This window comes from Athene cunicularia, assembly GCF_003259725.1.
Source record: "Athene cunicularia isolate RWA chromosome 12 unlocalized genomic scaffold, athCun1 chr12_part1, whole genome shotgun sequence".
Classification (NCBI taxonomy): domain Eukaryota; kingdom Metazoa; phylum Chordata; class Aves; order Strigiformes; family Strigidae; genus Athene; species Athene cunicularia.
This window is the reverse complement of record NW_020799116.1, coordinates 1475149-1485462: the sequence shown is the minus strand read 5'-3', so window position 1 is coordinate 1485462 and position 10314 is coordinate 1475149. Positions and strand designations below refer to the sequence as shown.

Below are 10314 nucleotides of genomic sequence, written 5' to 3'. Positions count from 1 at the left end.
TGGAGCACAGGTCTGCTGGGGAGCGGCTGGGGGAACTGGGGGGGTTCAGTCTGGAGAAGAGGAGGCTGAGGGGAGACCTCCTGGCCCTCGGCAACTCCCTGCCAGGAGGGGGCAGAGAGGGGGGATGAGTCTCTGGAGCCAAGGCCCCAGCGCCAGGCCCCGAGGGAATGGCCTCAAGCTGCCCAGGGCAGGGTCAGGCTGGCTCTGAGGAAGGATTTCTGTGCAGAAGGGGCTGTTGGGCGTTGGAATGGGCTGCCCAGGGCAGGGGGGAGTCCCCGGGATCCCTGGGGGGGTTGAAGAGTCGGGCTGAGCCAGCGCTGAGGGATCTGGGGGAGTTGGGAAGGGTCAGGGGGAGGGTCATGGTTGGGCTGGAGGAGCTGCAAGGGCTTTTCCAACCTCCATGATTCTGGTATCCTGCGATTCTAAGTGCATCAATTCACACACACAAGCACAAGGTCCCCAAACACCGCTGTGGGCATCCAAAGGCCGTGCACAGCGCTCCACTTGGCCAAAGCACAACCCCATCCACTTCTAGGAGCCTTGAGGGAGCTTATCCACAGCCAGAGCTACTCCTGCCTGTCCCACTCACCCCACAGAGCCCAAAGGGCATCTGCCAGTGTCCCACCTGATCCCACTGGGCACTGGCGCTGCAGGGGCAGAGGGTGGCCCTGCTGAGGAACACCCTGGTTCGAAGAAATGTTTGACACCTCCCCACGAATGGCACAGCCTTCCTCCTTTCTCACCCCTGGAAAGCAACCTTCACACACGCTACAGCTAGATTTTTATAGATACAGGCTATCCCTCGACAGAGGCAAAAAGCCAAGTGCATGTAAGTGATATTATAAATCACCTCTCGTTGACGATCACTTGAGTTCTGCACAGACTCCTGCTCGCTCTCATCTCTTGGCTGGAAACGGTTCAAACCCTCTTTATCTTAATGAGGGATGAAATCCCACAAAAACGGCTGCGTGCCACCCAGCCTCGCTGAGCTGACGCCAGGCAGGATCCCAAGGAACAGCTCTGCTGACTGACAAGCCGGCGGCAGGACCGCAGGCGCCGTTCACCCGCTGGTGTCACCCCGAAGGAGCAGCAGGACAGAGCTGGGGGTCCACGGGCGGGAGCTGTAACCCCCAGCAGCTGCAAGGGGAAGCACCGGTGCTGACGGGATAAACGTTCTCCATATGGGCTGGATAAACCAGCGGTAAAAACAGCCCTTACACGTGTCCCCAGCTGACAACAGGCCCCGCGGGCTGCCCATCCCCACCACGGCACCTTTGCAGGGAAGCAGAAGTGGAGATGCCGGGGGAATTGATTCCCGTCCACGCAGCCTCAGCATCAGAGAGACGAAGGAAAAGCAGTGGCGTTACGTGAAGAGTGCAGCACATCAAACTACAGCTCAAACAGGCAGAAATTTCCTCCCATCAGTCATGTCCACACAGGGACCAGCTTCTGGGGCTTCTTCCTCTCGAGTTACAGAAGGAGGGAGGAATTGGGACCACACTGAAGGGCTTCAAGACTCAGCTGAGTTGCTTCAGACTTATCCTTTCTCCAGGCACCGTTTTGAAGAAGATCTCAAACCCACTAAGTGTTAAGCAATCCCAGTCTGGATTTCATTTCTCAATCAGCTCAGTTATTTCCCCAAAAGGAGACCCAGAATCATCAATCATATCCCAGAACCCCGGGATGGGAATGGAGGCCTGGGAAGGGATCTCTGCGCCGGGAGGGAGCAGCAGTGCTCAGGAACACGTCGTTCCAGGCTCTGGGTACCACGCTGCCTGTCCCAGCAAGGCTTGAACCGCCTCCCTGCCCACGCGGGGTTGCCAGCCCTTCCCAAACTCACCTTCAGAAACTTGTACAGCAGAAACGTGAACCAATTCGTCAGCATCTTCTCTGCCACCGACTCCGTCCTGTAGGGAAGGCAGAGAGCAAAGCTGTCAGCAGAGGATATTAAAGGTCTCTGATCTCCCCCGCTGCCACCTCAGCCCTTGGGCTGTGGTGAAATTATTTTTGGCTTTAAAAGGTCACATCTGGAAAGGCAGGAGCCTTGAAGCAAAGGGGCACGAGCAGACAGCCCCCAGGAGAATAAGCAAATAGTTCTCCAGTATATTTGGAGAACCAGAGAGCGCCAAGCACAATCTCCTCCCGTGGGGACTCTCGCCCAGGGGACGACCAGCTTTCTGCTTTTCCCTGGTTCTGGCTTCTCTCTCCTACTTGAATGAAGTTTGTTTCTTCCATCACATCCCACTAGAATCAGGCTGCTCCCTCCACATGAGGATTGTACGAGACACCAAAGCCAGGTAAAACGTCCCCAGACCTACCTCAAGCTCCCCAGTCAGAGCGCAACCCGACGGGAAGAGCTGAGGTTGCAAGGCACAGTCAGATGCTGACCCCCGTTCCCAGCAGCAGCAGCACCTCCTCCCACACCCCCCGTGCCTGATGATGCTGGAAGCCCGCCGGCCCCACCGGAGAGCTCCTGCAGTGCCCTCGATACTGCCGCTGCCCTGACACCCGCCCAGCGCTGCTGGGTGACGTGGGACTTCCCTGCAACCCCCAGAGTAGCCCCTGATCTCTACAGCCTCAAAGCCCAGGACCAAAAGGACAATCACCACCAACACTGGAGGGATAGAGAGTTTTCCCGCTCCGCAGTGGTGCTGGGGAAGCTTCAGGAGGCCAGGCTCTGCACCCTCACTTCTCCCCAAGCCCCTGCCCTTGGGCCGGGACCTGGGTGGCTCTGGGCAGGGATGCAGAGCCCCACAGCACAGAGGGGGCACTGGTCCACTGCTACCTGGCCTTGGTTAAAGCCACTGCTGCAACTGGGTCTGGAGACTTTGATGCCAGCATGGTTTTGGTCAAACTCATCCCCAGTACTAATTCAGCCAAACCCAAGGGGATTAAAGGAGCAAGGAGTAAGAGCAGTGGCTGGAAGCTTAAGCCGTTTTCCATCTACCTTTGGAGCCCAGTGTGAAGACACTGTGTCAGGTTTGGGACTTAACCCGTCCCTGCCTGCATGGTGGAAATCCCAGGTCTCTGTGTGTCTCCCCAGAGTGGGACGGTGAACAATGCTCCGACCACCTGCTCCAAAAGGAGTTGAAAAACAGAGCTGTGCCTCTCGGCTTCTGGAGATGCAGTTGAAGGAAGCAGCTAAAACTGCCTTGAGAAAACCTAGATATTGCCCCTAGTCTCCTCCAGCATGGTTCAGAGATGCCACTGGGCTCCAAAGCAGCACGGCAGGGGAGGACCAGGGGAGCCACCCCCGCGCTGTAGGAGCACAAGAGGGAGAGCAGGATTCCACGACATCGGTGTGAGACACGGTGGGACGCAATGGGATGGGGGGGACCTTGGGGGGTGGTGCTGCAGCCAGGACGTGCCACAGCAGCAGAGGAGAGGGACAGCCTGGCACGGAGGGAGCTGAAGGTGACACAGGACCCGGGTGAACTGTGCAGCCCTACAAGGGCAGCTTAACGCACCCGTCTCTGCACCGCAGCCTGGCCTTGCTGCCAAAAGATTAAAACTCCCCTTAACACATCCATTATTTTTAAAGTGGCTTTCAACTCCCTTTAAAATAAAAATGCCAGCCAGCCCCTCGACCCTCTCCAGTTCGGCTTCTTCAGCTTATCCACCCATTAATCATCGGATCAGCTGTTTGCACACACAGATGCTCCTGAAAGCACAAGCAATACTAAAAATCTCCGGGACGTGGCTGCATTCCTCTTGCGCCAGAGGAACGGATACAAACGGGTTGGCTCAAGGAACAAAACCCAGAAGGAACCCGCACGTCAGAGCCACCCGAAGGAGACCCACTGCCCAACACCATGCCCTGCTCAACGGCAAGGCCAGGCCCAGCAGATGGGCCGGGAGCAGTTCCCGATGGCCAGATGGCTGGGGTCGGAAATCCACTTTCTCAGAGTTTATTCAAGCTGACTGCGGGTTGTATGGTCCCTTCCAAGGGTTTCTCTCCGCTAATGGGGCTTAGCCCTTTTTGCCCTCTCTGGAATAGCATGGCCCTTCTTAAACCATTAGGGGATGGCAATGCCTGAGCCTTCAGGGGAGGGAAGCTTCCCTGCACCCAGCCAGAAAGATTAATCCATCAAGGGGAAGGAAAAAGGGAAAAGGGAAGGAAAAAGGGAAAAGAAAAGGGATGTGAGTAGACTGAAGTTACTCAGCAAACATCCTCCCCGGCCCAGGTTCTTTGCTGACAAGCCTGTAACACTCATCCAAAGTGCCACCACCCAGGCTCCAGAGGATGTTTGTCTTTATCCGCGATAGAGCCAGATGCCACAGCAACGGGGGGATTATCCAATTACAAAATAAATAAATAGCAGCTCTCCCCAGTTAGAGTCCTGTTAATCCAGTTGCCCTGGGCGGTAATCACGGTCTCACGCCCAACGGCAGGGCTAATCCAAAGGACAGCGAAGCACAGCCCTCAGCACTGCTTGCTGCACGCCGTGGCCGCAGGGAAGAACAAAGTCTCTTCACTAAATCTCACTTGGGGAGGCACAAGCAAAGGTACCGGCCCCGTCCTCACCCTCCTGCAGCTCCACCTGCAGCAGGTCCTGGAGCTCGGCGGCTGGGGAGCGACAGTCCTCGGGCTGCCAGCTCCCACCGCGCTGACCCAGGCTGGGCTCTGCCCCTGTGCCACCCCCACGGCTCAGCCATTGCAGCCGCTGGCTCCCCGCGCTGCCTTTTATTTATATTTTATTGATTTACTTCATTCCGGAGTTTTGCTCCGATGGCAGCGACTTCGTGATGCTCCGAGAGACCCAGAAGCTGGAAAGGCAGTTTAAATATTTCAGTGAAGCCTGGTGTCGTGGAGGGACAGCAAGAAGGGAAGAGCCTATGGATATGCTCAGGGAACAGGGATGGAGGAGAGGGGTCAGCACCTCCAAGAGCCACCCCCTGGCCAGCCACAGGTCCGCACCGCACCCCCTCACTGGCACGTCACTGATGAGGTGATTTGAGAAATTAAGGGCACCCTTGCAAGGGGATAAATGAAGCAGAGAGAATAAGAAAACCATGTGCCTAAAGAGACTGTCCGAGGGAAGGCAGCAGGGGTGTAACTGGGACCAGCTCACATCTGTGTCTTCTCCAGGCGTCTCCCCAGGGCCAGACATAAAATCCAACAGGCTTTGTCCAGTCCAGCCGTGCCACGAACATCGGTTGATGTTTGAAAGAAGCTCTAAGTCTTCTCGAGCCTTTCTGGTGACTTGCCAGCCCCAGGGCTCTCAGCCGTCCCTGCATCTCTGCTGGAGGCTGGTGGCATCAGGTTGGTGGAGGAGGAGATGGGGAGGCACGGCACGGCATGCGAAGGGAGAAAACAGCACGGAGGGCCTCGAGCTGGGCTGGTGCAGCTTATTAATTGTTTTTGTTCAGCACTTGGTGTATCTTTCAATATTCATCAGCCCGTGATGAAGGAGAGCTCAGAGCTATCGTTAAATATTGATGGGCCAGGCAGGCTCACGGCAGGGCTTGGCAGGCTGCCTCCTGCTCACACTCCCTCCCCGCCCCGGCAAGACTCCCAGCTTGCAAAGATCCGCTTGGCTTTCCCAGGAAAACCCCCACATGCCTGGCAAGGTGGGCAAGCCCCGAGGAGGCAGCGGGGAAAGGAGGACGACTGCCTGCTGCCAGCTCGCCGAGCCACCCGTGCAGCAAGGCGAGAGCCGCCCCAGGTGCTGAGAGGGGGCACCCCCTGGTCCCCCAGAGAAGGGAAAGCAGGAGGGAGCATGGCTGCAGAAATACCCAACAGCGCCCGACACCCGCGTGCACCCTCCCTGCGCTAGCCCCTGCAGGTGCCGAGCACCTTGTTCTCTGCTTCCCAGCCAACACCAACTCACACCGCTCAAACCAGAACATCCCACGGGCACCTCCTGAGCTGCTGGGGCCAGGCGGCCTCGCATCCTTCTCCTACTTGCACGCAGACAGGCAAGGAAATGCTTGATGACAGACCCAGCACCGCCACCAAAGCCATCCCTGATGGCATCCCTCAAGGACACCAGCTCACGTCCACACGCTCGCAAGAGCCGGGACGCCGTCCCACAGCTCCAGGCTCTCAGATGGACGCTCACCTCCGCAAGAGCAGCTTGGGGTGGTTCTTACTCTCCAGGTTCTTCTCAATGAGGTCGGAGAGGAGCTGCTTCAGCACGCCGGTGGCGTACTCCATCTCGCCCTGCAGCGCTGTCATGATGAGGGAGGCCACGTTGCCGCGGTCCCGCATGGAGAAGCTCCGCTGAGCCTCCAGAGTGCGGATGAAGGTCAGCAAGAAGTGCTTCTTGTTCAGGAGCTGCCCGAAGAGAGTCAAGGACTTCTCCACATTCGCCTGGACCTGCGGGGATAGAGCAAAGCTGGGAGATGGGCACGAGGGGGAGGGTGATGAGAAGATGATGGCTGGGCTGCACAAGACCCTCGGTTCATCCTCATCCCTCAAGAGGAGAGGATGAAAAAGGGTAAAAAAGCGGCTGGATTTGATCTCTTCTACCAAGCTTCCTCTTTGGTGATCAGCCTCACCTCCCCCCAGAGGTATTATCTAGGTTGTGTTATCGTCACATTAACACAGTCTCGGGGCATCAGTGTATGTATGCGTGTGTATATATACACACACACTTCCACACAAAGCCCCTCCCACGCATGTGCAGGCACACACACGCGCTTCCCTCCCATAAACAAACACTCTTTCTCTCCCAAACACACACGCAAATTATAATTTTCAATTTCAGCTAACAAGCAGCTCAATTCCCACCCAAGTCACTGCAACACGCGCTTCAGGTATTGCACAGAAAGCAAATAAAGCCTCAACCCCGAGCTCCGCCAGCAGCAAACCCAACCTGGGTTTTGAGGGGATGGATTTCAGACAGGGAAGCAAATAGCAGAAACCTGGCTCTACCCCGCTCCAGCACAGCCTGAAACATTCCCTTTCCTCTTGAGATGTTTGAAGCTGTATTTCTGGGCGTACTCGGCCACGTAGGGCCCAGCAGGGATTGGGCTGGGATGCCTTCACCCCCACGCTGCCATCACCAGCTCAGCTCTGGTCAGCCCTGACCACATTTCTTATCAGAAATGAACATTTTTACAGCACAACCTTTTCCCACGAGAAAAGATGGTTTCCTCTGAATAAAAGCCCTGCTTTGGTAAAAAAACACCGATTTTAATTATTCACACTCCCCCCATCCCTTGTCTTCCTATTGGGAGAACAAGTGAAAAATTTCATTTCACGTCGATATTTGGAGACAAAACAACACTTTTCATTTCAAAACACCGTCTCAAAATGAAGAACAGGGTTTTGACACATCAAATCATTTCACTTCAATCAAAACTTTGGATCGGTGCTCTTCAGTTCAGCGAAATTCCTCATAGTTGTAACTTCCCCGTCCTAAATACTCTTTCTCACTGGACAAAACCCCCCAGTTCCCACCCAGTCCTTGTCAGTTCTGCGATAGGAGCCCCCAGGCACCGCTGTCACCCTCATCAGCAGGGACGCCTGTCCCAGAGCAGCCCAGAGGGGTGACGGGGGAGCGACAGACCCTCTCTGCCCCATCCTGGGGGTTCCTCCTGCAGGCACCACATGAGCAAGCACGTGGCTCCATTTCCCTTAATGCAGGTCAGAGGATAACGTCCTGCTAGGAACAGAAATGCCTGAAATTATGTTTTCCTGGAGTCCCTCCCTCCACACTACGTGGAGACCTTGATGCGATGATGCTGGTAACTCGGGCAAATGTCTGAGGTTCACAGAATCAGAGAACCATCCAGGTTGGAAAAGCCCTTGCAGCTCCTCCAGCCCAACCATGACCCTCCCCCTGACCCTTCCCAACTCCCCCAGACCCCTCAGCGCTGGCTCAGCCCGACTCTTCAACCCCTCCAGGGATCCCGGGGACTCCCCCCTGCCCTGGGCAGCCCATTCCAACGCCCAACAGCCCCTTCTGCACAGAAATCCTTCCTCAGAGCCAGCCTGACCCTGCCCTGGGCAGCTTGAGGCCAGGGGCTCCCCAGAGGGTCCCGGAGATGCCGGTGGATTCCTCGGCACGGGGAGGTTGGAGGCTGGAGCCCAGCGGCTGCACTGGAGAACCACCAGACACCCCAGTACCACCAGGGCAGAGGGAGACGTGGTGCATCCCCACACCTGCATGGTGCTGGTGCTTTGGCAGCCAAGACCAGGCAAAGGGGTCCTGCCCAACAGTGACCATGACACTGGAGCCTTGGCAGGGGGCACGGGAGGACACGAACCCCCCGTCCCAAGCAGCCTGAGCCCCCCACGTGCCTGTCACCTCCCCGGGCCCTCATGTTTAACTCGCTGATCATCAGCAGAAATAAATGCATGATAATGAATTAAATATTTAATCACAAAGCAACCAACCTCCCCTCCAAAACCTAGAGAGCAGGGGGGCCGGTACCAGCAGCCTGACGCTGGCCGCGCGTTAGCGCAGGCGTGAGCAAGTGCCGTTTCCTTCCCGTCACTTGCAATAGCTAATGTTACACTCCGAGTAGAGACAAATAAAAGCAAACCTGATTAAATTATATGAAGCTTACACAACTGTAGTTGCTTTATTTATTCTCTTTGGGGGATTCCCCCCCCCCCCCCCCTTTACAACTTTAACCCTTTGTTTCCCAGGCCAGGCTGAGCTGGTGTGCTCTCTCAAGTGGGATGTTTTGAATTAGGAGCTGGAAGTGGACAAACTCCCACCCAGCCTGTCACAGCCAATATAAAATTCCTCCTCTGATAGCTTCTTCTGATAACCTTTCCACCCTTCTCCCTTTAGGGAAAATCATGAAAGAGCAAGAGCAGAGGTGAGGGGAGAGCCAGGCGCTTGCCCAGACAGGAAGGGCTGTGCCCCAGGGAGGGCGATGCTCCCGCCGGCTGCGCTCCGAGCACCCGGAAACCACGCTGCAGGGGGAAATCCATGAAAACGGGGTCCCCATCGCCCCTCAGAGCTGGGATTAGGGCCCAGGGAAAGAGAGCAGGCAGAGGGCCAGGCCGCCACGCTGGCGTACAACACCAGCACGTGCACTTGCAGTTGGTAAGAGCTTGTTGTGCTGTAATTAGTGACCGTGCATCTTGCACCAGGGCCAATTACTTCTCCTAAATACATTGTGAAGCCCACGTCGACATTAATTACTGCGCCAGGTCAGCAGCGAGGGGAAGCTAAGGTCACCCCCCTCCTTTCTCTAATCAAGAGCGGCCTCGGCAGCCCAGCGAACGAGAAGCCAATTGCTGTGCAATCGCACGCACTAAATTACAGAGAGGTGGGGAGGCTGGGTGAGGAGAGGGAGCTGGTTTGGGGAGCAGGGGAAGGATGCCAAGGACGGGCTCTGCACGGGGGAACACAGCCAAGTAAGCAGGCGAAGTCGGACAAGCCTGCTAGAAACGAGCGGCCAGTCAGGCATCAAACCAACCCAACTGAATAAAGCAAGTGCTGTAGAAAATGACAGCAGCAATGATATTAATATAAATATTGATATTTGTGTCAGAGAGCGCAGTGACCATTTGGCAGCCGGTCTGCAGCCGCGTGGCGAGAGGCTCGTTCGACCAAACGTTTCTCCAGCCCAACGTGTGGGGCCTGGAGACTGGTGCAAGGGCACATCCCAGCGTGAAACACCCCCAGGACAGACAGAACCACACCTCCATCTCCTTCAGCACGGGGTGATCTTCTATCCCGGGGAAGAGAACCCGCATGGCGTAGGTGCGGTAATCCAGAAAGGGGATGCCAGCCCCGTCCAGGTCGTTGGTCAGCTCGTTAATGTCGGTCTGCAGCTCAGCAAAGGCTGCGGTGGGAATGAAAGCAGAATTAACGACGCATCCCAAAGTCCCAGCGCCCAGCATCGACACCCAGCGTCCACCGCACCCCCCAGCACCCCACAGTGGGACCCCCCCGGCACGAACCCGCTGCCCGCAGCAGGCTGTGATCGCTGTCTCCATCTCACTGATGAAGCTGAGCTGTGGCGGGTGGGGATGACCGCCCCAGAATGAATCCAGTGGCAGATTTGGGAATAAGGACCACCAGGTTCTGGGGGGGGTGGGCCTCAAATCCTCCCTGCTCAGCACTTGCAGCTTCCCAGGGATGGTGGGGGCAGCAGGGAACTGAAAGGCTTGAACAAAGCCAGAGCTTCTGGGGGAAAACATTAGCCTAAACCACAAGAATGTAGTCATTTCTTTTTGACCTAAATACTAGAGAGAGAAGAGCTTGAACACACCCACCACGGCACCTCCCGATCGGAGCAGAGGCAGCCGCGACTCCCAGGGGAACGCGGCGCAGGGGGGGTCCTGAACCTTTAATTGCACCTACAGGGAAAAGCTGACGGGAGAGGAGTCCTGGAGATGCACCAGGA

At 56.5% G+C, this 10314-nt stretch overlaps 1 protein-coding gene across 1 annotated transcript in view; it reads right to left on the bottom strand.

The window, feature by feature from the left end:
- The window catches only part of PLXNA1 (plexin A1), a 100915-nt gene that overhangs the window by 14307 nt on the left and 76294 nt on the right, over positions 1-10314 (bottom strand). Inside the window, exons 21-24 of the mRNA XM_026857529.1 lie at positions 9608-9750; positions 6063-6319; positions 1768-1907; positions 851-933 (exon numbers count right to left, since the gene is read on the bottom strand). Of these exons, the coding sequence (XP_026713330.1) occupies positions 851-933; positions 1768-1907; positions 6063-6319; positions 9608-9750 (623 nt within the window). The remainder of the gene's footprint in view (positions 1-850; positions 934-1767; positions 1908-6062; positions 6320-9607; positions 9751-10314) is intronic.